The sequence below is a fragment of the Lepisosteus platostomus genome, chromosome 7 (assembly GCF_059453375.1).
Source record: "Lepisosteus platostomus isolate fLepPlt1 chromosome 7, fLepPlt1.hap1, whole genome shotgun sequence".
In the NCBI taxonomy this organism is placed as follows: Eukaryota; Metazoa; Chordata; class Actinopteri; order Semionotiformes; family Lepisosteidae; genus Lepisosteus; species Lepisosteus platostomus.
The window spans coordinates 40081783-40109482 of NC_142617.1; the positions used below are offsets into that span (position 1 = coordinate 40081783).

Below are 27700 nucleotides of genomic sequence, written 5' to 3' on the forward strand. Positions count from 1 at the left end.
TTAACTGATTAGTGAGGGAAAAAAAACAGACAAGAAAAAAAGAAAGTCATGCCGCAGCAGTAATGGAGCTACGAGCGGAGTTGCTGAAGTCCATCTGGTATGCTTTCACTGCTCTGGACGTGGAGAAGAGTGGCAAGGTCTCCAAATCACAGTTGAAGGTAAGTTTGGTCTGTTGTGCGTAGTTTTCTACTGCTGGTGGATGTTGCTGAAGAGAGACAAAGAAGAGACTCTGGCACTGTCATGTTGTTCAGCAGGGACAATGTTCGGCGCTATGACTTCCGATGTGCTGTCGTCTCGTGCAGTTTCACTAGCCACTGATGCCCTTCCAAGCGTGGTTTTAAAAAGTCTTAAGTGAGTTGGCTGGAGTGGGAATCAGTCTGGTCCCTGGCGGGCTGAGATGGATTTATTTGAGGGGATTCGCTCTGCTGTGTTCAGTGTCGTGCATTTCCTGGTTCAGGTGACTGCTCTGCTCACAGTTTTCACCATCATTTGAAATCCTCTGCCCTTGTCTCTGTTCAGCAGGGCTCAGCCAGCATGGTCTGTGATGAAAGTTTTATCTGCGTGTGAAGCCCAGCATCAACCACGTTTGGTGCTCTCTCATTTTGTAAAGAACAAAATTACTTTCAAATTACATTCCAGGAACTGTACTTTATTTATTAGGGAAATTCCTTTAGTAACTGTGAGCTAATTCTAATAGTCCACAACCCTACCATGAAGACATATATATGAAGACCTATAGTGCTTTTAGTTAAACACTAAAAAATATTTGTGCTATTGTTGCCACCAGGCCTTATTTGACAACCTCTTGCTTTTAAGAACAAAAAAAAACAATTGAAATAAATATTTGTCATAGCACAGAACTTTTATTTTGTACGCAATTATGAGAGTGTGTGCCTTAAAAAGTGAAGACCAGAGATGAAGAGTGAGTTCATTTCTTGTCTCTTCATGGGGAAAATGAAGGAATTTTGCAAAGTCAAGCTGGTTAAGAAACATTTTGATTAAAACTGATTTCTTACTTCAGGAGTTTCCATATCTCGTGCGCTGTTGAAAGTTAACGCTTCACAGAATAAGACACAGGTAGATAGTTTCCTTCTGTAGTTTGAAAGGTGAAGACAATGAATGACCATGCAGATATATGTATGCCCTTATTAAGAAACCCATGAGCCTATGTTGCAGTATGCAAGAATTGATTATATCAATCATAGCATTGGTTTCTGTCTTTTACTTTGGAGAGGGGGGTGCACATTCCAGGTTCAGATCCTGACCGTGAGGAAGTTCAAGGCCCAGAACCAACTCGCTCCACAGACCTGTTCAAAAGAGGAAGTGACAATACTCTGTGGCTGAAAGACATTCATCCATCTTACGTTTTTCATCCGAATTTCGTACTGAGTCACTCAGTGAAGCACTGGCCCCGTGATGCAGTCAAGGAGCTCCTAGAATTCTGTTCAGAGAGGGGTTTTTGTTGATGGCTAATTTTATATTTGACATATTGTCACTTCCCCCTCTGGTACCAAAGTATTTCTGAGAGTATCCTGACCTGGACTGAGTCTGCCCCGCACAGCCCTGTGAAAACTGAATTCATGCCACACCTGTGGGGAGATTGAAAGTACCAGGTCTGGCACAACCTGTGTTGTACAGTTCAGACACTCCATGGACAAGCCTCAGGGGATGTGTTTCTCCATGTGAGAATGAACACAAAACCATAAGAAAGTTGGCAAACAAGAGGAGGCCATCCAACCCATTTAACACGTTTGGTTTCTAGCAGTTAATGACTCTGCGGATCTTATCCACCCATTTATTGAAAGAAACCACCCTAAATAACATGGCTGTGTTGCTTGTTCCAGACACCCACAACCCTTTGTGTAAAGACGTGCCTCCTGTTCTCCATTTGAAATGTACTTCCCCATAGTTTCCACTCGTGACCTCTGTTTTCAGTTTCCCCATTGAAAGACATTGACATCAGTTTCCCCATTGAAAGACATTGAGGTGGATTGAAACCCACTGGGATGACTTTGTCATTGCCTGTGAGGAATGTGAGTACTTGACTCAGGTCTGCTTTTCCCTGTTGAAGCCATGTCAGCTGGCTGATCACTGGAATTAAGCTCACAGGCTGATTTTCACTCCCAGTAGTGATGTGTCAGACCAATGGGAGAAACGTTCAAATGGGCTGTCCTTGTGATGTGTTCACAGCAGATAATGGAGAAAAATGAGATTCATTGCAACAGAAAAAGAAACAACAACACCTTGTTAACAGTGTGGATGGAGGTAGTGCAAGACAATGATTTGACAGTGAAAGTGACAGTGACAGTGAAAACATGAGGTTTATTTTTGGGGGGGACAGGGGGTGGGTCAGCGCTGCCAAAGTCTGCAGGGTCTGTGGGAACATCGAGTAAGAATATTCCAAAAGCATACGTGTGTCTCAGAGGCATCATGATGACTGTGATTCCTGGTGCATAAAGTCAGCCAAGTGTATATTATCCCTCTCGCTGGCTGTAACACTAGTCCAGCACTAGTTAACATTAAATTAAGATAGAGCACCTTGGCTCAAGGATGCCACAGCAGTGTCTGCCCCGAGGGACTGAGAAGGACCCTTAAGCAGTAAGGCCAGGGGTCTCGGCGCCTGCAGAGGCGCCAGGACAGAGGGTGATTTTGACGTCTTCGTGGGCTTCTCTCACGTCCATGTTCACCTGGTCTGCGGGCTGCGCTGACCTGCCTGTGTCCCTTGTCCCTCGGCAATCGGGGACTGAGAAGGGATTGGGTCCCATGACCGGGATAATCCCCCTCACGCGCAGGGGCTGTGCGGAGAGCAGCAGCGAGCTCAGGCTCGGCTCGGCACGGGCAGGCGGCATCAGTCTCGCCCTCCTTCTTCTGGCGAAAGGAGGTGGGGTAGGCAGGATGTGGTAGGAAACTTGAGATCTCCTGTTTGCAGACATGTAGAAATAAAGAGCTCACTTCTCATTTCTTTTTTTCTCGTTTGACATGCTGTTTCTCTCCTTCCATGTCATAACAAAAAACCTGCAAAACACAGTTTAAAAAAAAACAAATTCAAGAAAGTTGGGTCTGCACATTATATCTAGTTTTCATTTTTTAAAGAGGTTCGGTTTTTTTTTGTTCCCTGTTCAAACAAGATAATCCGAAATACGCACGGAAATTATGTTGGCTTTTCAGACCTAGAGTTCTCCATCACCTGATCGTAAGCAGAAATAGAAAAATAAAGTTGGTGACAGTTTTGCTAAACGTTTGGGATTCACTGTTTGTGTTTCTTTTCATTTAAAAGCTATTGCTTGAATCGTTTTACAATTAAAAATCAACATTTGTTGCTCTCTGTGAGTAACTTTGCGAATATGTAGTTTAGAACCCTTTTCTGGTCTTATTTTGAAATCTCTCCATTGCATCTACATTAAATGTTCTTTTTCGTTAACTCAGGCTAGTTTAAATTTTTATCAAATCCTCATAGGGTTTTTATATGAATTTTTAAATCTAGAGTTAATTTTAGATATTTCATTATATATACTGTATTGAGATGTATTTGATCAAATATCTATAGAATATGTTTCAATTTAATTAAAATACACCTGTTATTTGTTTAAATCATTATTCAAAAACTGCTGTTTACAGTGTCTGATTTTGGCCTAATTTTCATAGCCATCTGATCAAATAAGTAACCAGCAATGCAGGTTTCTATTTTATCACATTATGTTGGTTGTCAGTGCAAATGAAGATTAGACAAGACAACAGCAAATGTAAAAAACAAACAAACTACAAAATGAAAATGATTCTGTAGGGTAATTCGTAGGGTGTTGTTGTATTGTCTGGTCCCAGGTGATAAATAAGCAACAATATCAATTATGAGAAGTTTCAGAGGTAAAATCCTGTTCTGCCTAAATGTCTAGGAATTACGGAACCAGGTCATGATCTTAACTTTGAGGTCAGCTTGGCCATTTGTGCTTACATTCCTTCTTCTAACATGCTGTAGGTTGACCTGTTTTTCATTGTGGCCATTTTTTTCTGCTGTATTCAAAAGTAAGTTCCTATTTTGCATTTAGCTTTGTGAACTACTGTTACTGTATGTCTATTGGGTTTTGATGATGAATGCAGGAACTAAGATCAGACAGAAAAGGTCATTGTTGTTTTAAATCAGTGGAGTACAGCACCAGTCCTGGACAGGCAGAAGGTTTCTGGTTTTCTTTCCACTTCAGCCCTTAATTACCTAATTGAACTCATTATATGCTTAATTGGATAGGGCTTATCCTTTTATTGTTCTTAAGAACCTGGAGATTTAAAGATATAAAACCTGCTGGACAGCACGTTCTTCCTTAAGAAGGGAGGGTGGGAGTGAGGGTTACAACCAACAGGATGCAGTAAAGCTGATTTAAACTTTCCCTTCTGAAAACTGGGCTTCATTTTCAAAAGGGAAGCTGATATTGTCCACACATTCTGAAAACAAAGGGGTGTGATTTAATTTCATAATATTTCACAATATTATTATTTTAATAATAGCACATAAGTATAGAGTAAAGCAAGATGATTGCATCTCTGTTTCATTGTGTTTGTGTTTCTTTGTGTTCTTTGTGTTTCACATGAAGTGTTAGGGGCTGAGTCTGTTAAGGCCTGTTGGTAGAGTGCTGTGTGTGTTAAGGGATGTCAGGAGAGTGCTGAGCATTTTAAGTACTTTCAGTAGACTGCTGAGTGCGTTAATATGTTAAGGCCCGTCGGAATTCTGAAAAGTCGTCTGAAGTCTTGTTAGCAATGCTTTTGCTGTGAAGGCTGTCTGGTAAGCTTACTGCTTAAGACAACTGTATTGACGTGTCTCGGAGACTTCCTTTGAATTAGACCCATGTTCAGTGCACTGTGTCACCTCCTGTGTAAATCTTGCATATGTGATACTTTTTTTAGAGTTAAGCAATGGAAATGCGATGCAAGTTGAAACCCATCCTGAAAAAGCTTTGACCTCTAGTTGTCTTTAAAGATCACAGATATACTGTATTCAATGGTAAAGCAGCAAACAAACAAAGTTCCTTATGTATACAGTTGACCCTGGTGTCAGTGACAGTGAACTGTTGCATTTTGTAGATCAACACAGACACAAGCGAGCCCGGAAATAAGCTGAAATATAATCTCGGTTGACACGTTCACCAGATGATGTTAAACTGAATTGATCCTAAATTACAAAGACTTTTGTCCAGAATTTAGTTATAATTCAAAATAGTTACACTTACAGACCCTGATATTAATCAGATATTGAGTTTCTTTTTGCTGATTGAAAATGTTGGACCATTTTAGCCACTTTCACAGTTCTGAAGCAGAGACTGACTAGAGAAGGCCTTGCAAACACTGCCTTACAGTACTGTATTCACAGAGCTCGGAACAAACATGGCCGATTGTGGTCACTCAAATTATGTGTTCGGCAGGGATGTCACCGTTGTGGGCGAAACTGTTATCTAATATTTTTTTTAAAATGAAAATATTAATTACAAACATGAGGGAGCCAGTCTTGCCTGTCTGGGTATTTGTTACAAATTTATCAGAGGATTGCCTCTGAGTCTTTTGTGAAGGAAGCTGCGGTATAGGTTTCAAAAACAAACCTGGCTTATATCTTCCGGACTTCAACAAAATAGTGCTTCACATTCTCAGTCTTAAAGGCACTTCCTCTTCATGCTGTCAGGTGCCCTCTGCTCTGTGTTTATTTATAATGTTTCTTTTTTGGCCTTTGGTGTTGGATTTCTACTTTTAGCTGCTCTGATCTTGCCTTCCTGAGGACGTTCCTCATGAGAGGAGTTGTGAGGCTCCACGTGCTCCTTCCTGACCAAACAATGAGCTGCTCCTCTCCCCACAAAGATGCTGCTCACTGGCAGCATCCTAAAACATGCCTCAGCCTGAAATAGCACAATTAAACCAACAAATAATGAAACATATCGGCTGTCTGAAAACTTTGATGTTCCTGAAACAAGATCTAGGCTCGTTTCAGAAGCCCTCAAAAAACTGTGGCTGCATTTTGCTTATTTAGTGCAATGCTTAAGAGCAGCTTTAGTTTTGGGATGGAAAACAAATTATATCCCTGTAAGAGCACAGCACAGCAGAGCCACCCTTCCTGTTATCAACTTAGCTATTCCTTCAAAAGTCTTTTTTTAAAGTTTCTTGTAGTAAGCTTCCTGTAGTAAATGTCTGACACGAGGTGCTAAAAAATATATAAATTGATAGTGACTGCTCTGCAAAATTTACAAATACAAGTGTTGGCCACTGTGTTCTCTCTAAAATGTGTGTGCACATGTATCTTAACTGTATTGGCAGCCTGCTTTGTGACAAAAATCACAAGAGTCTTCAGCTTTGACTATGAACACGAGTTGCAGTTTTAACTGTATTTAATGCCTAACTTTAGTGTTTGCTATTTCCTGTGATCATATTAAGCCTACATTTCCCATTATTCTTTGTCATGATTATCTGCCATGGAGTTTCTCTTATAAATGAAAGGCTGTGTGAGTAGTCTTGTTCTAAGAGCCTCATGATCTGTTAAGATACTGGTTTCCAGGCCTTGTTCTGGAGGACCACTATGCCACTGTACCTTTTCATAGTATTTTTGTGTAGAATACCCATGGCTCAAACTTCCACAATGAGAAAAATGTGCACTGGTGTCTAGAATTGAGTTATTAACACTGTTATTTTGTTATGGCCCGGGGTGATCATGAAAGTCATGTGTTCCTGCTGCATCAAAACTCTTACCACGACATCTCACGGCCTTTTCTCATGTTTGCTACCTTGCTAGCCCTGTGGAGCTGTAACCCGGTAACTGTGATGTATGTTATTATTTTGCTAATGCAATAGGAAGTGCAATCTTAAACTCACTCCACACAGAGACCGCAGTGCAACTGACTTCCCTCTCTGTCTTCCCTGTCATCCTTCCCAGTGTGCTGCACAGGAGACATGCTTGCCCCTGCTAGGGAGCAGTCTGCAAAGGTAGATGTGCACTGCTGTCCTGAAACTAGGCTCTCTGTTGGGTGATTGACAAGTCTTAAGAAGAAGATATGGCATATCTTCATAAGCAATAAAGAGTACTGACTCCTACAGATACTGTAAATCTCCCTGGTGGAGACTGTCAGTGAGACCTAATACCTAATACCTAGTATTACCTAATACAGGGTTTACCTCAATTTTAGCAGAAGAGGTTGTGCATCTTCATCTTCTTTAGGTTTCAGTCACAAACCTTTTCATGCCTATTATTTTGTCATGTTTTACTACATGACGAGGTGTTTGAAGGGCAGTAATGCAGGATGTAATTTGGGATGTGTCCTCTTTCAGGGTTTCATGGCTTCGGGATGATTCAGTCATTGAACCATGCATTTCTGTACCTTCCGATGGGTCTGAGAAGAGCACATAGTTGTATTTTTATGGCACTGGTGTGCACCAACTCCAAAGTGTAAACAATGTAGAACATGTGTAAAACTAAGAAAAAAATGAAAACATTCTTTGCTTGAATTTTTTTATTCAAAAACTAAGTGCCAGCTCATGAGTTAAAATTGCATTCTTGCATAGGGTCTCCAAGGAAAGCCAAACTCCCTCACATTGCTTCTATGGTTAATCTCGGTTTTTCTTTCTTCTTTGTGTGTGTCTGTGTGTTACCTTGTGTGTCTCTGTGTTGCCTTGTGTGTCTTTGTGTTGTCAGGTCTTGTCTCACAATTTGTGCACGGTCCTGAGTATCCCTCATGACCCTGTGGCACTGGAGGAGCACTTTCGGGATGATGACGACGGCCCTGTGTCCAGCCAGGGCTACATGCCCTACCTCAACAAGTACATCCTGGACAAGGTACACACTCCCCTCCCTCAACAAGTCTATCCTTTACAAGATACACACTCCCTCCCTCAACAAGTCCATCCTGGACAGGATACACACTCCCTCAACAAGTCCATCCTGGACAGGATACACACTCCCCTCCCTCAACAAGTCCATCCTGGACAAGGTACACACACCCCTCCCTCAACAAGTCCATCCTGGACAAGATACACACTCCCCTCCCTCAACAAGTCTATCCTGAACAAGATACACACTCCCCTCCCTCAACAAGTCCATCCTGGACAAGATACACACTCCCCTCCCTCAACAAGTCCATCCTGGACAAGATACACACTCCCCTCCCTCAACAAGTCCATCCTGGACAAGGTACACACACCCCTCCCTCAACAAGTCCATCCTGGGCAGGATACGCACTCCCCTCCCTCAACACGTCTATCCTGGACAAGATACACACTCCCTTCCCTCAACAAGTCCATCCTGGGCAGGATACGCACTCCCCTCCCTCAACACGTCTATCCTGGACAAGATACACACTCCCTTCCCTCAACAAGTCCATCCTGGACAAGATACACACTCCCCTCCCTCAACAAGTCCATCCTGGGCAGGATACGTACTCCCCTCACTCAACAAGTCCATCCTGGGAAAGATACACACTCCCCTCCCTCAACAAGTCCATCCTGGACAAGATACACACTCCCCCCCTCAACAAGTCTATCCTTTACAAGATACACACCCCTTCCTCAACAAGTCCATCCTGGACAAGATACACACTCCCCCCCTCAACAAGTCTATCCTTTACAAGATACACACCCCTTCCTCAACAAGTCCATCCTGGACAAGATACACACTCCCCTCCCTCAACAAGTCCATCCTGGACAAGATACACACACCCCTACCGCAACAAGTCTGTCCTGGACAAGATACACACTCCCCTCCCTCAACAAGTCCATCCTGGAAAAGATACACACTCCCCTCTCTCAACAAGTCCATCCTGGACAAGATACACACACCCCTCCCGCAACAAGTCTATCCTGGACAAGATACACACTCCCTTCCCTCAACAAGTCCATCCTGGGCAGGATACGCACTCCCCTCCCTCAACACGTCTATCCTGGACAAGATACACACTCCCTTCCCTCAACAAGTCCATCCTGGGCAGGATACGCACTCCCCTCCCTCAACACGTCTATCCTGGACAAGATACACACTCCCTTCCCTCAACAAGTCCATCCTGGACAAGATACACACTCCCCTCCCTCAACAAGTCCATCCTGGACAGGATACACACTCCCCTCCCTCAACAAGTCCGTCCTGGACAGGATACACTGTCTATCCTGAACAAGATACACACCCCTTCCTCAACAAGTCCATCCTGGACAAGATACGCACTCCCCTCCCTCCACAAGTCCATCCTGGGCAAGGTACACACTCCCCTCCCTCAACAAGTCTATCTTGGACAGGATACACACTCCCCTCCCTCAACAAGTCTATCCTTTACAAGATACACACCCCTCCCTCAACAAGTCCATCCTGGGAAAGATACACACTCCCTCCCTCAACAAGTCTATCCTGAACAAGATACACACTCCCCTCCCTCAGTAAGTCCATCCTGGACAAGATACACACTCCTCTCCCTCAACAAGTCCATCCTGGACAAGATACACACACCCCTCCCGCAACAATTCTATCCTGGAAAAGATACACACTCCCTCCCTCAACAAGTCCATCCTGGGCAGGATACGCACTCCCCTCCCTCAACAAGTCCATCCTGTACAGGATACACACACCCCTCCCCTCCCAGGCCCTGTGTCCTGCCAGTGCTACATGGCACCCAGACAGCCTAAAAGTTCAACCAGTAAATCTAGCAATAAGTAACATAGGCATTTGAAAGGAATTCAGGTCACTCTTTCTTTTTGCCCGTAAACAAAGTTTCAGAAAATTTTCTAGGCTTTACATTACTGTACAGCTTGTTTGTTATGATAAGTATTCAAAATATTTTAGCAGACACAGCATCTGGCTCACACAACTAATTACAGCACAGCAAAATACCAACCTTTCATAGCCAACCTATTATACAACATCAAATACACAACCAAATATAAAGTTCACAGCATACACAATCCAATGATGGAACATACAACCTGCACAGCCATCTACACAGTAGTCAACTTACACAACCTATCGCACAAAAGCAAAATACACAGCTGGTTATATAGCACACAATCTAAACACACTGTTCTGCAATATATTTGCAATATACAGCAAAATATACAGCCAGCCAGTCACACAGCAACAGAGTACACAATCAAATACACATCTCACAATGGAGTACAACTCATATCAAATAACCAATAACAATATCCAATTCTTTGCATCAAAGTAATGTTTTTTTCACGGGCTATGTAAGTTTTAGAATAAAGGAAATATAAACAATATTATTTAAAGTTATCAGTTTAGTTGTGGGATAAAAAGCAGCACATGGTTCTTGTGGGATTTGATTCTAACTCTCTAGCAGAGGCAAGAGTTACTCTTTAGCTTTTGGGAAGGAAGGAGGTGTGAACTCCAGATCCTAGACCAAGGCTGTCCAGTCCGGGTCCCGGAGGGCCTGTGTGTCTGCAGGATTTCTTCAGTAGGTCTGTCCAAAGCAGCAGCACCTGAAGTGCTGGGAGATGCTGTTCCACTGACCCCACTCAGCCAGTAATGAGCTGATTGAGCGCTTAGCTGCAATGAAAACCTGTCCCAGCCCTCTCCGGGACCAGGACTGCTCAGCCCTGTCCAGCGGCAGGGCCAGGTGACGGCTTCTCTTTCTCTCCGTTGCTGCCCAGGTGGAGGAAGGGGCCTTTGTGAAGGAGAACTTTGATGAGCTGTGCTGGACGCTCACGGCCAAGAAGAACTATCGCCCAGAGAAGAATGGCAAGAGTGTCTTGAGCATGCACGACGCCTTCCGCCTTTGGTGCCTCTTCAACTTCCTGTCTGAGGACAGGTACCCTCTGGTCATGGTGCCTGATGAGGTAGAGACTCTGCTCGGGGAGCTATTCACAACACAGCCAAAACACAGATACAAACCGGAGTTTAATTAACTGACCTGAGTCTACTTAATTGTTGACCTTGTTGTTGTTGTTTTTTTTTGTCCCAGGCCACACTGGGCTGTGATCTGAATGTGAGAGCTCAAAAACGAGCAAAAGCAACTGCTATCATAATTGTTCAAGCACTGTGTGACTGGCATTGCGGAGCATTCTTTTAAAATGATCATCCAAAATACAAAAAGCCTGAAAAAAATTACAGACGCAAAGACTGGGAGGTCTGCACCCAAAAAAGGAGAGGGGGCTACTTTGACAGGTTTCAAGGCAGAGAAAGGCACACACAATGCTGTCACTAGCAGCATGGAGCCAAGCTGAACTCGTTTCCATAAGAACAATCTCTGTGAATCAGTACAAACAAGTGTGATCTAAGTGTACGTCAGCTTCCGGCCAACCTCATTAACATAGACCTGTTAGCAGAGGTTACTGTGTAGGAGGACTGACTTGTAGGTCATCATTGAGATGGAACACAATTTTGTTTCTTAATATTTCATTGGCGGCATCAATGCACTTCACACCTGCAGTTCTAAGAATTCTGTGCCGTGTGATGCTCAGGTGCTTGCGGCCCAGCGATTTGTGATCACAGTTTAGCCGCAGCAGGCCGAGGGGATCCAGGCATGTCAGAGAGAGTCGGTGTTTGTCAGCAGGAGGAAGATTCGAGTGTGTCTCTTTCACATGAACACTCACAGACTATCCTGGACTTCCCCTGCTACTAGTGCACCGGTAACGTGCCCCACAGTGTCATATTTCCTCCTAGCTCAAGTACTGGAGGGGTTGTCACTGTCTGAAGCTGCTGTAGGCCCAGTTGGAATATCAGTGGGCCTCTGTATGGGATCGTTGAGATGTGTTTTTCCTGGGCTGGTATTGGTGTCTCGTTGCTCAGTTGCTTCCTGTGTGAAAACAGTCCTGCGCGGTGTGCGCTGCCAGGTGGGGAGGTGCTTTGTGAGGGAGGGAATGGAAAATGAAAAAAAAACAAAGCGCTCTCTATACATTCATCCACCTGTGAGCAGCTGCCACGACAGTTTTGCTTTTGCTAACCGAAGACTTAATTCTGTGAAAAATGAAAAATAAAGAACCTACAGGACTTTTCTAAAGTTAGGAGGAATCGAGAACAGAGAGACTTGTGGGAGAAAACAGTGTTGTTTCACTGTTCACTGCAATGAATCACTGCAATGAATCATGTACTGTATTGATATCCTTGCTTCCCTGTATGGATGCCTTTTCTGATATTTCATGGAGACTGACAATGAATTCACTCAGTGTGATGGCAGCCCATCCTATCATTGTTTTGGCCTCTCTGAACCGTTGGCGAGGTCTGTTGACATTGAAACATTGTGTGCAGTTCTGGCACACTTCACTGCGATCCGCAGATAGAATATCCTTGCACCTGTCTCCTCTTTCCAATTGTATTGCAGACTTTAGTGAAGACATTGTCTTGGATTTTACTTGTATCACTGGGGAGGAGGCGTGTGTGTGGCTGGATAGGTTGTTTCAGAGGCAGTTCAGAACCACAGCTAATATTTAGGGATCGGCGGTCTTTTAAAACTGTATTTTAAAACCTTAGCATTATGAACTGTTAACATAACAATTAAAGGCCCTAACTGAGTCTGCAACAGTAGTTTGAATTTGGAGTCTTCCCATGTATACTGCATCAGTGCTGTGACAATGACCTAGCAGATAGAAACTGCTGCTGACTCAGTGAAGTCTAGAGCCTTCATGTAATGTAGCATAGTCAGTTTAATGAGGATCAGTGGTCAAGAAGTCTTTTTGGGTAACTTCCCTGCACTCTTGAGATTGTTGAAATCCCAAGTGCAAAGAGACAGATATTTTGGGTCAGTGACTCTGTTGCTGGTTTTGGCTGGGCAGATTCTTGGACTTGTGCCTATCATTATAATTTCAATCTGAGGTCCATCTGTGTGCACTGGCAACACATAAAGTTTTTTGGGATTTTTTGCAGTTTTGACACCACCTGAACTGTGTTTCTGAAGAATCCGTCTTTGTTAGAAACTAACATCTATTCACTGTATTACAATAGTGGGTCAGTGGTTTGTCTATCTGCCCCCTCACTGTGTCATTCCCCTGTGTCCAGGTGGAATACCTGCTGAAGAAGGTATGCGTGGCCATGAGTATGGAGTTGAATTGCGTGGAACTGGAAGACTACATTTCCCAAGAGGCTGTGCAGCAGAGCGGCATCACAGTCTGGCACTTCCTAGATCTGGTGAACTCTGGGAAGATAACACGGGGCATTGACAAGCAGACGATCAGCATGGCTATTGAGGAAGTGTACCGAGAAATTGTGGGGGACGTGCTCAAAGAGGTATGTACCAGTACCAATGGCTGGGAATGGGCTGATTGCAAACACATGACCTTCTGCACACAATACATATCTGCTTAAGGGCAGAGCCCTGACATCTAGTCTTGTAGTCAGTGTTGTTCAAGCGGGGTTGTGACACTGACTAAATAATTACAGTACTAGGTGGTAGGTGTCCAACTTGATTAATAAATGCTCAATAAAAACCCCAATGGGACACAACATTAGCATTATCTGCAGTGCATTTTAGTTTTTATGTTACCTGTGCAACATGAATGGGATAAAAGAACTGTTGAATGCTCCACAATAGTGTCATACAAGGCAGTGTAAATGCATTGCTGTGTGTCCCTCAGGGCTACCTGTGGAAGAGAGGTCAGCTGCGGAGGAACTGGACGGAGCGCTGGTTCACCTTGCGGCCCAACTCCCTGGCCTACTACGTCAGCGAGGACCGGAAGGAACGCAAGGGCAGCATCTCTCTGGACAGGAACTGCTGCGTGGAGGTCAGTGGCCCCGCACTTACAGGAATCCACTCTTCATGCCCACGCCGCAGCCCAGCCACTCCAGAGAGGCGTGTGCTGGCCCCACTCCAGCCCACGCCAGACTGTGTCACCCAGGTCATGGTGTTGTCTTAGAAAGGCACTGAGGAGCCATGAAGTTCTGGATGTGCTGCTATGGTCTGACTCCCAGATGTTCTGTATAAACCAGAAAGAGTCAGAGTGGACAGAGTTATAAAATGCAGCTTTCTGCCATGTTCCAGCCCAGCAGGTGAAAGCTGTTGATAAATACATGAGCACATAGTTAATTATGGGGCTCCTGAATGGTTCAACTAGTGACTGGTTTGTAGGTTGAATTCTGCAGTTTGCATGTCACTGATTTGACTCTGGGTATTGCTGCTGGGCAGCTGTGACTTGAATTCCCCAAGCGCCAGTTCACGACTGGAGTCGGCATTGTTGGAATCGGATTGGCATGGGTTGGGTGAGTGGCCTTGTCTTGCCAAGCATGGCCGCCATACCTGTGGCTTGGCAGGCTCCTGCCAGTGCAGAGAGAGTTGGCATCAGGTCACACCAGCCATGGGACTGGCAGGGTGAACCATGTCAGGTGGCTCTGGGAAGGGCCCTCTTTGGGAAAAGTCATGCGACGGCCGAGGGTATTGGGTTTGCAGCAAAGCTAAGGAATTAAAACAAGAGGCTCCCCTGGGCCTCAGCTGGCAACGCACCCCCTCCAAGTTCAGGGTGAGCCTTAGGTGAAGCCCGGGCTGGGGATTGGATGATCAGGACGGTCAGAGCTTCCAGTGAAACAAGTACTCCAACAATTTCCCAGGTGCCTGCTGGGTGACATCAGTGAGAGACACACCTCTCCACCAATAGGCTGTGGCCCACCTGTGGATGCTATGGAGACTGGAGCATGTCAGATAAAGATAAATTGCTCTGAAGGGGTCAGTGGGTGGGCTGGGACATGCCTGCTGGTCCTCATTCTCTTCTTGCAGTAGAGGAGTCATTGCTGTGAGCCTAGACATAAAGGAATGATTGCCGAGAAGTTGTTCTAATTTAAAAAATGGAAAAATGCATATGATTCCCTAATAAATAGTATAACATTAAAGAAATCATAAAGAGATTGAGGGGCAGTTGTTGTGAGAGGAGACAACACAGCTGGGTAGGAGCATAATGGTTTTACATAATACAAATATCAACTAAAATAGTAGGCTAATGTCAAGCATGTAGGCAAGGCTGTGGTTCCACAGCACCAGGGCTGGAATGTGATTTAGCAGGGGATTGTGGGAAGCCAGCCTGACCCCGGGCCTTCTGTGTAGCAGGTGTTACCAGACAAGGATGGAAAGCGGTGTATGTTCTGCGTGAAAACGCCAGCCAAGACCTACGAGATGAGCGCATCAGACACCAAGCAACGTCAGGAATGGACCACAGGTGAGAAAGTCAGCTACTCGACAGCGTGATGCCGACCAGACTCACATTATCCACACCAATGCATCCCAGCCAAAGTGTCTGCACATCCACGCTTTGCGTGTTCATGAGGGTTTAACCCGGGAACAGGGCCGTCGCCAGAACAATTCGAACGGGTGGGCATTTGGTGTTAACCAGGGGGGCCGGGTTTGAGCGCCAGATTGAGACACGTGACTCTACAGATGATTGTCACCTAATCAACGCTGCAATATAGAAGGCAAAGTCAAATGAAGTTCAGCAAATACACCACTTTGGTAGTGACTGAAGATGGTCCTTTGAACCATTTTCTTAAATCCATTGTTTAGACTACTGTTAGCCTAGCTTTCTGATTAACGAAATGATATTTCACAATTTCTGGCTACAAAACCGCCTTGTGTGTTGCATTATAAATCCCGTACTGAAACCTCAGATGAGACACAGGGGCTAGCTCCGTTTTTTCATTCGTCGTGACAGAAAAAGAAAATTTGATTGAAATGTTAGATGAGTTACATAAATATTTTGGCCAAATTTAAAAAAAATAACGAAAACATTTTTTCCACTTTATTGGAAGATTATTTCGGGGGGGGGGGGGCGGTGTGCACATTAGCCCACATGGGGGGGGGCTTTGCCCCCTAATGCCCCCCTTATCGACGGCCTTGAAACTCGAGGGTGTTATTCCAGTGCAGTGTCATGCGTTTCCTCACAGACATGAAGGTTTGTCTGAAGGCCGGGTGTTGTTGCAGTGTAGCAGAAAGCGCGTTACTAACTCGCAGCGTGACTCTGGTGTTCGGAGAAGGACGGGGGGGGGTTGCTTGTGTGCTGTCCCGCTCCGGGTCCGCGTGCGCCGCGTTGCCCAGTGGTGCCGTTGTCCCGCAGCCATCCAGACGGCCATCCGCCTGCAGGCAGAGGGGAAGACGTCTCTCCACAAGGACCTGAAGCTGAAGCGGCGCGAGCAGCGGGAGCAGCGGGAGCGGCGGCGGGCGGCCAAGGAGGAGGAGCTGCAGCGGCTGCGCGCCCTGCAGGAGGAGAAGGAGCGGAAGCTGCAGGAGCTGGATCTGCTGAAGGAGGCCCAGCGCCAGGCCGAGGCCCTGCTGCAGCAGGACGAGCAGCGGCGCCGCGCCCAGCACGAGGAGATGCAGCGCGCCCTGGAGGTGCAGCTGCGAGAGGCCGAGGAGGTGCGCTGCCGGGGCGGCCGGGGAGCCGAGGGCGCTGGGGGAGAGCAGCAGCAGGGCCTTGCAGTGAGATGGAAGAACTAGCATTATCCTTACAGGCACAGTGACGTGGCAATTGACACGTCAAGTGTTTCATTCTAGATTCAGGAGTCTGTCTGTGCGGAGTTTGCATGTTCTCCCTGTGTTTGAATAGCTGGCTACCCCAGTTTCTATTCACCTCCCAGAGACATGCTGGCCAGGTTTTATTGATTTATTAAAGACGTTCCTTTCTCCGACTCTTCTGAGGGTTTCGTTAAGATCAGTCCATTTGTTTGTGAGTGGTCCGAGGCAGTAAGGGGGACAACCCGATGTGCTGTGTCGCAGGCGCGGGCCAGCATGCAGGCGGAGATGGCGCTGAAGGAGGCCGAGGCCGACAGGCAGAGGAAGAGGATCCGGGAGCTGGAGGAGATGCAGCAGCGCCTGGAGGAGGCCCTGCACCTGGAGATCAAGGCCAGGCAGGATGAAGAGGCCTTCCGCTACGCACAGGCCAGGTACACACTCACATGCCTGCCAGCATACCACCCCGAGCATTGGCGCCTCCATACCTTGTGTGTGCATAGGATTGCTTGTCCCATGCAGTAGACATGCACGCATGCAGTACACATGCACAGTGTGCACGCAATCACTCAGCTTTCAGGCCTGATAGCTGGGGAAGGCTTCTGAAACACTAGAAGATCCTTGACTTGTGGAAAAAAAGCCCCCTGCCTTTAAAAAAAAACAAAACAAAAGGAAATCGCTTTGTTATTGTACTTCACACCCAGACTACACGTCCCATGACAGAAAAAAAGACTAGTGACAAGCAGGGGTTTCATCCTGTAGAACCACAGGTGTCCAGAGGGTTCCTCACTGAGCGCCAATGGGAATGGTCACACCCAGGGTGTGAAATCAACAGAGCCCGTACTCCTGGCCTGCAGATCCGACTTTAATATGTTCTACTTACCCACAACAATTTTCAGACTGAAGTGTAAAACGGGAAATCCTTATTGAAATGGATTCTTGGCTTTGAGTCCTCCAGCATGCAGCACATTGCTTACTGGTTAGAGTTTGTTCATATGTGCAAATTACAGGATATGTGAATATGATTGTAAGATCTGTGGCTTCAGACAAAACGATAAATTTAAGGCTGGTAGGTATGACCTTCCTTTCACAAATTGTTAAACAAAACCTGTTTATTTCAAATTAGAAATGAATAAAAGTAGACAGATGACTATAAAATTGGGAAGGCACTTACAGAAGGTTGTATTCGTTTTTGTCATTCTTAAATGTCATCTTTTACATTAACCGGTTGTTTATATAAACAGCAAGTTTGAACAGACAAGTTAATAAACTTCTCTGTTTATTCCCAATACTTTTTTTTAGATTGAACCTCCTGTTCACCAATTCTGAAACCGTCACTGCTGCGTGTGTGTTTCTGACTGGGATATACTTGTGAAAAACACTCATTTTGTTTTTAAATGTTAATAACAAGGCAGTGAAAGCCATTGCAGAGCAGTCCGCGTCTGGGCAAGGTTGTTCTGTTCCCATGGGGACACAGCAATGCCCTCAGGTTGTCACGTTAGCATGCCTGAGGAAGTGAGTTTCTAACGAAGGGAAGTTGTGGAGGACGGACTCGGCAGGTATGAACGAGTGTTGAAAGCTCAGAAAAGAAAACTTCCTTTCTGTGTTGCCTGCATCTTATGTGAAACCTTTTTTCGTGAAAGTCTGTTGCACCGTCTGCTGTGGACAGTGCATTTTATCACAGTACAATATTTCTGGATGTGTGCCTGGAAATGCTGAGCTGGAAGACGAGTCATTAAGAGGAATCTTATCGATCTCTATTTTCAGACACTCTAACATGACCTTTGTAATATTCATTCATAAGAAATATGACTTTTTAAGAAATGATTAATGCTGTGACTCAGTGGCTCCGTTTCGGGGCTCTAGTGGTCAGTGTTGCAGTGGTAGCTAATGAAGCAATTTAGGTGGAAGTCAGGAGGTTTAATAGGGACTCAGTTGTTCACGACTCAGCTTTCCAACTACAATTTCTGAATTGTATTGCATGGGGAGAATGTGGATCCACAGACTAATGTGCTCACTTATCAGAGCTTTCCACCTTTTGACACATGCTGGAGAGAGAGCACCAGCTGCATGAGTAGGGCTTGTCTCACTGACGGCAACGTTACAGGTGGCTGGCAAAGAGAAGTTGCCGTTTAGCCCAAGCCCTAGTAGTGCTGTGTCATTTCTGGTTACACACATTCCATGGTTGGGTAATGCCGTGATTCAGGATGGAATCAGTGCTGTCTGGGCCGTAGGGCTCACCTTGCACCAAGAGGAGCAAGATGCTTAGGAGCCTTCAGGGGTGCTGTTCCCTGTTTTACCCCTCGAAGCAGAAATGGCGTTCTGTTATCGGGCAGGTGTGGATGAGGGATGATAAAACCTTCAGCCTCTGAGACTGATGTGGCTCAATGGATCTCAAGTATGGAGAGGCCTGCGGTCTCAGTGAGGTCCACTGTGGACCAAGGAAGGGGAGCCCAGGAGCGAGTGGCCCAGGATCAGGGGTGATTCGCATAGAAGAGACTTGCAGCTGTGGAGCTGTCAGAGAACGCCAACCAGGGTGCTCCCTGGCACACTGTCTTTCTGCAACTGGATGACAAAGTTTTTCCAAGCCGCATGCGTGACTTTCACATAGACAGAGTCATAGATTTTTTCAGGCTTTTAGCCAGTTGTTCAAGAGGGAAGCATCCAATCCACACATCGCATAGCTTTGGGAGTAATATTAAATGAAGAATAAAACCTTTTGAATTGGCCATCTAGAAAAAAGAATCAGCTGTCACTGTTTTACAGTGAGAAAAGGCAAATTAAGGTTTCATCTAGTTTTCCTCATTTTATCTAACGTTATTTTCTAGCATTTAAATGAACATCTGAAAGCGGAGAATGTGTGGCCTGGTAGTCTTGGTAGTTTCAGTGCACACCTGTGTCTGTCCTCCCGCTCCCAGGCTGCTGGCGGAGGAAGAGGAGAAGCTGAAGGCCCTGATGGCTTTGAAGGAGGAGCAGGAGGAGTACATCCTCAAGACCCAAAGAGAGAAGCAGGAGCTCAAGCAGGAGATGGAAAGCAAGTCCCGGTCGCTGGATGAGGCCCAGCGCCAGCTGGAGGAAGTGAGGGCCAACCGGCACAGGGTGGACCAGGATGTGGTGGTGAGCAGACAGCACTGCCGTCTGACCGTGTGTCCGTCTTTCCAGCTGCCTGTGCTTCTGTCTGAGGCCTGGACACAGGCAGCAAAGCAAGCCATGCCCCAAATTGCATTAGGCACGGGCATGCAGATTCTTATGTAAGCCAGACATTTAACATTAAAATCACCATATTTTGAGTGTTTTTGCATAGAGAGGTTTGGTGCAGTAAAAGAATTTTAAATAAGTACTGTAACTTCCCTACTTTGCCGATAAGATTTGTACAAGATCCCTGTGTCTCATAAAACCTCAAATGGACTGACCTGCTCTGCAGTGCTCTGCAATCGTGTTTCCTTGCACTAGCCCTATGGATCAGAGCCTGTTCTTACTGTTCTTATTAGTTTACCGGATGCCTGTGTGCCGGAGAACTTAGATTAAAAACAAAAAACATACTGCAAACGTTATACAGTGTAGTGTGGTTAATATGGTAAGCAAAGCTCACAGCAGGGCTAGCAGTTTGGGCAAGATACCCTGGTCAAGTCCACACGCATGTGCGCCGCCTGCTCTGATTGGACTTTGAAAAGACGTGAAAAATAGGCCGACGCCTCTCACTGAAACCTAGTTGTCATGGAAATGATGTGAGAACAGCTTCCTGCTTCTGGTCAGGGGTTGTCGGTGAACGATGGCAATTGTTTGTGTCTATTTTCCCCCACAAAAACCCTCTGGCTTCTTTTACAATAATTTGAAATAAAAATGGATACTACTTTAATAATTAAAAATCATCATACATCTTATTAATAATACAACAAATCTAAATAAATCATTAAAAATAATGAAAAAGTGCTGACTCTATGTGAAAAGGAGGCCTTTCTGTGGTCTCATGAGAATTTTTTACCCAGGTCAAAAGGAAAAAAAAAAACACTTTACGTTTAGCAAACATACTGACTTGAAGCTTTCAAGCTTTATGAACTGTTGTGTCTTTAAAAGTCTGAGGTGGGAGTGTTTCACTAGGGGGCTGAATAAAAAGACAACCATTGGATTTTAATTGCACAAGATGCCATGTCACACTGCACCACAGGTGTTCATTTCTGTGCTTTCACATCACAGCTGATTGCATTATCATAGGAAATTACATCTACTGTCTGTCCGTCCATAGGCCTGATCTGTGTGTCTCCTTTGAACCCTTTCCAGGCTGCCCAGAGGAAGCTTCGGCAGGCCAGCACCAACGTCAAGCACTGGAACGTGCAGATGAATCGGCTGATGCACCCTATAGGGCCTGGAGGTGAGAGCTTGGGAAAGCTAGATGTCACGCCCTCTGCAGCCAGAGGGCGCTCCTTCTCTGTCCTGTCCCTAGTTTCCGGTCTGCTGTCCTTCCTGTCCCTCTCTTTCCCTTGGGCTATATATTTACGGGTCTTGCACTCTGTCCTCGCTCAGCATTGATGTTCGGATGTCCTGAGACCTGCCTAGCACCAGGGCGCCCCACGTCCGCTCCCTGAGGGCATAGGTTTCTATACGGCATTCCTGAACTCTTTGCACTAATGAGCCCGGGCCTTTTTCCCGTCTCGCCGCTACGCATATGGGTCTTTTTCCGCTCTCCTGCTCCCCACGGTTAGTCCCTTTGGACGTCCGTGACACTAGAAGCTTCACTCAGACGGCCGCCTCACTGGGCTGTGTGGAGATGCAGAGCTCCGATAGTGTGAGGGTGACCGCTGAGAAATCTTCCTCGATCCAGCTCGGATCGCGGGCAGTTGCAGCTGGGGGGAGTTCACACAGCCTTCCGTTGGGACATATTTCCTAGATGCAAGGGAAAACAACACAAAAAAACTTGGCAATGGAATCCAGGAGATGCTTACAGGATGTCTGGATGAAGCTACTCTGTTAAGACATCGGCAAGCTCTGTGTTTTTTTTGTGTTGTGGGCTCTAAGGGGAAAACCTATGTAATTTTTTCTGATACTATGAAGGTATTCTTAGCAGCCCGGATTCTGCAAAACCCACTCACTCTCGCTTACCTCCACTGGGCTGTGAGAAGCTCCTGGACGTCACTTTTCTTTCTCCTGCAGGTCCACAGCCTGACTCACTCTGAAAAGTCAATCATCAATTTCCCTTCTATCTATCTATCTAAACCAGGTGACACACAAGTCAAAGGGCACATTTTTGGACCAAATGCCACAAGCAGCAAACCCCATAGTTAATGGTTTCTGTTTGTTAGCTGTGGTTGAGAACCTCTTCCTTACAAATCTCGCAAAAAATTAATTTCCTGATGGCTGTATTGTCTCATGCCCAAATCTGGTCTTGATCCTTAGCCTTGGAAGTGATGTCATTGAACTTTTTTAGGTCATGATCAGTCTCTGCTAGTGGTTACCTGGGGGCCGACGCACCCCACACAGCTCGGCTCCGCGCTCCGGCGGTGCTGTCAGTCTCCGTCGCTGTGCCTGGAAGAAAACAGCGTGCTCTGTGGTCAGAAAGCAGATGGCTCTGCTTGATAAGAAGGCCCTGCAGTCGGTTTCACAGAACCCGGAGGCACAGCCTCCAGGATATTGAAAGAGCACCACAGCCCCCCCAACACACACACACATGCTCACACACACTCCCTCCTCTGTTTGCAGAAGTTACGCTTCCTTGTATGAGGAGGAGCGCTTGAACGTGCATGTCAGTGAAACAAAGTGCTCAGGCACTTTGCAGAGTTGGGCCGTCGCACAAGGACACCGTAAATACGTTGAGCTCACGAAGAGCACACACGCAAACGTGAACTGAGTCGTTTCAAAGGCATAGTGCTGCTAGCTGAGCTGCTTTCCTAGCTTTGCCCCTCTCAAAGAGCTCTGTGGTGTGGTTTGTGAACTGCATAGTAGAGCTTACATGAGCAGCCACCGATTTCTGAGAGCAAAGCAGCTGCAGGCTTTTGGAACTTATATGCAACAGGGTACTAATTTGTCAGACTGCAGTGAAATTCCATTCACTAAATTGTACTGAATTCTACCAACTTAATGATGACAGCTTGTTAAATACTACACCTCTCCCTGTTTCTTGAGTTCATTCTCATTGAGCTACTTGAAATATTACTATTGCAAAGGAGAGCAATATGACAATACATTAGTGAGAATCCTCATTTTAGGTATAGATGCTGACTCAGAGGATATGCAAAATGTTTTGTGAGTTTTTAATGATTTTTTTTTAATTAAAAGCACAATTTCACTGTTTTCACATCCCCTACAGCAGGCATAATGTTCTAATCATAGTAAAGCCCCAACCGAGGGAAATAGAAGAGTGCTGCCACTGGACAATAGGAGTTTCAGGCATGAGTGTGGTTGTGGGGAGGTCTCATCTGCACTGATGTTAGACACTGTCCAACCCACTGGGATAAGGAATGAACTGTGCTGTGGCATTGTGCTCAGCAGCTGATTTGCATTATGTCACACAGAGAGGAAGGGGTGTCTTTCTGGCCTCTGACAGAGGCTCTGGGGTTCCCTGAAGCAGAGTGAAGGGCTGAGCTCCCAGGAGGTTCAGCATTTCCTCTATTACAGCTATAATTCGGAAATGTTAAAAGACCATAGTTTCGCATTTGTCCACAACTGGAATTATTTCGGTGTTTATACCACAATGCTGACTTCCCAGTATTTCATAAATGCAATGTACTTTTTCTTGGCTAAGACTGTAAGACACAGAAAGTGAGGGCTGTCAGGATAGATTCCCTTACTCAACACAAGAGGTCAGATGTAAAAAATAATGTTTTATCCCTTTTAAAGTTTTGCTGTGGCATGCACTGCTCAAAGAAGAGAAGAGCTTGTAAAGCACAGGGGAATCAGGGGGAAGATATGGCAGCACCAGAAACAGACTCCACAGGGCAAAAGAGATGTGGGAAAACTGCACCTGTCACATTTTCAAAAGGGATATTTACTTAGACATTTTCTCAGGGTATGTCCCTTGTTCTCTGCCCCCATTCATGTCCATGGATCTCTGGATAGAAACCCAATATTGACCCACTTTTATTCTCTCTCATTAGCTTCGAGACAGTCCAAATGAAACCCAGTGGACAACCGCTGAGCTTTGGCAGACACATAACAGCAACATCTGCAATAGGAACAACAGCAGCAGGACAGTTGTATTCTCCTCTAGCTTCTTATCGCCTCAGATCAAGGAACCTAACTGACAACTAAGCTGACACACCTGGGGACTGCAGCTATTGGTTGGTTTTTGCTTTCCTCTGATGGTTCGGGACACTTTTAGGGGCTCAACCAGAGCTCGCCACAAGGGGGCGCAGCAGGACGATACAGCAGGAGATCACAGATTGAGTGGAAAATCCACTTCTGTTCAGTGCATATTTTTGAAGAATGTGTTTTTGAAAGAAAGGATTTTCTCCCTCTCTGCTTCTTTTGAGTTAAATTAAAGACATTGGAACCTTCTGAAGCGAAGCTAAAAGGCAAGTAAATTGAAGCTCTCCTTGTGAAAAGCTTTCTGTTTCTCTCTCTCTCTCTTGCTGTGTCTTCGCTTGCGATTTCAGAGAAGAGGCCTTCTGGAAGTTTCTCCAGTTTCCGCGTTCCCATGCAGAAGGACCCAGGGCTGAAGCTGCAGCTGCGCCAGAGGTCGGAGGAGAAGGATGAAGAGAGCAAGGAGAATGTGAACCGCGGCGAGGGGGCCAAGCGCCTCTCACAGGCCTCTGACAGCGACATGGACACCGTGCCCTGAGAGGTGAACTCTTACCAACCAATCACACTCCGACTTCCATGACCTTTGACCCCCTTAATGGAAGCACAGAACTTCTATGAAGACTAAAGAGCAGAACAAACTTGCTGTAACCTAGGATTTCCCAATTTTTCTTTCTTTTGTTTTTAAACCGCCAAATTGGGCTGTTGATTATGAGTAGAACTGAATTAGCAGCCGGATATGTTTTTGCTGCATATCAGCCTTCTTTCTATGACAGCAGACAGAGAATAAGGAGAATCTCTTTTTTAATAATCTTCCTGTCGGATGAGAGTGTCAGACACGCTGAAAGTTATTTATCAGAAGTGATCGTCCACCAGAAAATACACCCCTTGGATGAAGTTTGTGATCAAGGAGAACATCACTAGAATTTGCAAGATGTTTAGATATTTTAAATATTTCTACCTAAATGTAACAAAAAATATTTGTACTTCTATTTAAGAGTTATCTTAAATGAAAATAGGTGTAATGCAGTCATCTGCATTTTGGCAAGTATTTCAGGTACTTTAAAACCAACAGTTTTTAACTGCTAGCAGGCAGTCAGGAGATTATTTGCAGAAATGAACAATTGTTCAGAGTAGTTTAAACTAAGCAAAACCCCTGTTCACTTCCTGGCTCCTTTCCAGAGAAGACAGTAATCGACTCTTCTTAGCTGATGTCATATGGTGTTTCCCAGGTCACTAAGCCGGGGTGAAAACAGAGCACTAGTGAACTGGGATTAGAAATTAGGCTTCGCATTACAGTGCTCACATGGAGCAAAGGTTAAAGATCATGCTTTGAGCTCTGCTTTCCTGTTGTGTATCTTATTTTTGCGGAGTGAAATTAGTTATAAAACACTGGCCCACTGATCAAAGCAAGTCGTCACATGGAGTTGAACACTTTATTTCCACTTGAAAACTATTAGGTATCCAGGATTTACATCCCTGTTTATGTGTTGGTCCTCAAAACCTTGCTTTTGCACATTTTCTAGTTCTGAATTATTTCTAAATATACAAAAATACTTGTCTTAAGAGCTAAACTTCTAATTTTTCTGAAACTTAAAATCTCTACTATTTTCTATACCCCCTACACCTGGACTGTACATTTCTTCGTCGGCTCTGTTCACCACCATGACCTCTTGCATTAGCTTGGTAAAGATGAAGACTGCGGCCATTTTCCTGAACCTTCTGCGTGGTGGCCAGACTTGAGCTGTGTCAGAAAGGCAAAAGGCTTTACAGGTGACCTGATCACAGGCCTCTGTCTCACCACAAAAAAGAGGATTCTAAACTAGGTGCATTTATAATAAACTTTTTATGCTTCTAAAAAATGAAAATAATGATCAAAAGCAGAGAAAACCTGTAAAAGTAATGCGCTGGAAAGGAAGATGTCAGTAATGCAACGAAATATTAAGATTTTAGGTTTCTGCAAGATATTAGACGTAATTTTTCCTTTGGAAAGCAAAGTACAGATCCAAATGGACTAACGTTTGGCTTAATCAGAAATAAAGTCAAATAGTATTATAATATAATTTCCTTAGTTTGTTTGTCATAGAAGATACTTTCATAACTCTTGGACCAACTCTGTAGTTGTCCTTGTAATGGTAAATGCACATACAGATTATAAAACATGAGAAAACTTGGAAGAGCTTCTGCTGTGAATGTCTTTTCTGGGTAGATCATAAGGGTGTTATTGGTAAGAAGCATTCAGACACCTGTCTTCAGTATCACTCCCATGTATTTTCAAATGAATATGTTTCTTTGACATCTAACACATCCCTAGAAACAATGAAAAAATTATCTTGATCTCATTTGCATAATTCCACATCCTTAGTCCCATATTTAGAAACCTTCTTTTGAATACTGTACAGCCACATTCTGGATTCAGGAAGTGTGAGTACCTTTAATTCTAAAAAATAAACCAGATATTGTCCTGGAAAACAGTCTTTGAGCCTAACAGACCTACAGAGCATTTTCAGTTTTGTTGCCATGAACGATGCTTTTAGATAACCTTTACATATGCAAAGGCCTTCCCTTTAGATGATGTAGTTATTCTGGCAAGGAAATGGTTACCTATAGTGTATAGATTTTCATTTTTAAAGGAAATGAAATTACTGGTTCAGAAACACGTACACACCCTTCACTATTCAAGCTGCCAGGAAAACCAAGCTGAAAAATCAAGATTTAAAAACTCTGGTCTGCCTGTATGCAGTCTCTCCAAAGAGCAGTCAACAAAATATGAGAGTGTTTGTCAAAATGCATTGTATCTGCTTACTGTAAAACATAGTTTGAAATTGTACAGTTTTTGTAATTGCTGTTATTTTATTTTAGTTATTGAAATAGTAATGGGACTGAAATGCCTTTATTTTGCCTGTCTCATCATGTTGTAGGTATACTGTACATTGACTACTGGGTGACATTAAATGCTCCTGTTATGCACAGACTGTGAGACGTGCTTCTGCCATCTGTGTGGGTGTTCAGGCGAAGATGGAGCAGCGGGGGAGGGGAAATTTGTTTCTTAAACCTCCAGCTAAGATCATGTTCTTGTTGAAAAAGCTTGCTCTCGATCACATGTGTCAGCTCTTCTGCCATACAGACACAATGAGGTCAACCTGGCCACTATATCTTCCTCCCGACAGAACAGCAGATTTCCATTCGCCAGCAGAGTTCGTTATCAAGGCAGTCTCAAACAAAAATTGAAACCCACGACGTGGTATTTCAAAAGAAGAAATCTACTCAGGACTTTGCAAATGAGAGGTGTGTCACCAACCTTTTTCTTTCGTCTGTCCTCAACAGTGGGGATACTTAGGAAAAAAGACCTGGAAATTTCCACTTGAGTTTGCACTCGGATTAAGCAACTGGTGTTGGGCATAGAGATTAACTGTTTTGGTATCGTTGAACTGGAAAAGAAAATACAATCCAAAGAATGCAAACAGAGAATGCCCTTTCTTCACTAACGTTTCTAGTTAAAGCCACTCGAATGGCATGTGTTTTATTTAGTAGTGGTATCACAGATGCGGATTTCTCTAATCCCTGACTACCTAATGTTGTTCATTTAGGCCTAAGCCTGTTGTGAATGACAGTCAGAAAAACTACCCCATAGAGCATCTGAGTTCTTACTGGAGACAACAGGGAAACACAATACCCTGTAGTTAAGGCGCAACTGCTTAGTTGAATAGTGTGAGGCTGAGCTTCACGGAGGCTGGTAGCAGCATATGCACCGTTTCAAAGCAGTCCACCTTGAGTGCCTGTACTCATATTGCTGCTGCTGTTTAATTTCAACATTATTTAACGCTGATATTCCATTCATCGCAGCCATCCCAAAAAAGATCTGTGCTGGAACAGTCCTTGGTCAGTTTTGACCAAATGGAGCAGTAGCTAAGCCTCTGAACTCATGACCTGGGATTCATAGGCTTCACCTGCCCATGCAGTCGTTGCTGCTTGAGCCGCATACTTTATCCCAAAATCTAATCCGGGGAAAATGGAATAAAAGGGTACAAGCATAGCCTGGGGGTAAACCTCCAATGGACTAGAGTCCCTTCAAATCAAAT

At 44.8% G+C, this 27700-nt stretch overlaps 1 protein-coding gene across 3 annotated transcripts; it reads left to right on the forward strand.

The window, feature by feature from the left end:
* LOC148658737 (differentially expressed in FDCP 6 homolog) lies at window positions 1–26593 on the forward strand. Of its 3 annotated transcripts, none has more exons than XM_088640291.1 (11): window positions 1–158; window positions 7661–7801; window positions 10615–10800; window positions 12959–13186; window positions 13534–13680; window positions 14991–15102; window positions 15994–16292; window positions 16653–16819; window positions 19304–19502; window positions 20667–20757; window positions 23975–26593. In XM_088640291.1, exons 1-11 carry the CDS (start codon window positions 63–65, stop codon window positions 24157–24159), a joined length of 1851 nt encoding a protein of 616 aa, XP_088496417.1. In that variant the 5' UTR covers window positions 1–62; the 3' UTR covers window positions 24160–26593. The 3 variants fall into 3 exon arrangements, with proteins under 3 accessions (XP_088496417.1, XP_088496418.1, XP_088496419.1); XM_088640292.1 differs by having other exon boundaries at window positions 14994–15102; XM_088640293.1 differs by having other exon boundaries at window positions 23477–24118.
* Window positions 26594–27700: the final 1107 nt, after the last annotated feature.

Excerpts from the sequence above, each read along its gene's own strand:
- LOC148658737 (XM_088640291.1), top strand. The coding sequence starts at position 63 with ATGGAGCTACGAGCGGAGTTGCTGAAGTCCATCTGGTATGCTTTCACT. Across the intron at positions 10,801-12,958 it reads TGGTCATGGTGCCTGATGAG|GTGGAATACCTGCTGAAGAA; the intron begins GTAGAGACTCTG and ends CCCTGTGTCCAG. Across the intron at positions 13,681-14,990 it reads ACAGGAACTGCTGCGTGGAG|CAGGTGTTACCAGACAAGGA; the intron begins GTCAGTGGCCCC and ends CCTTCTGTGTAG.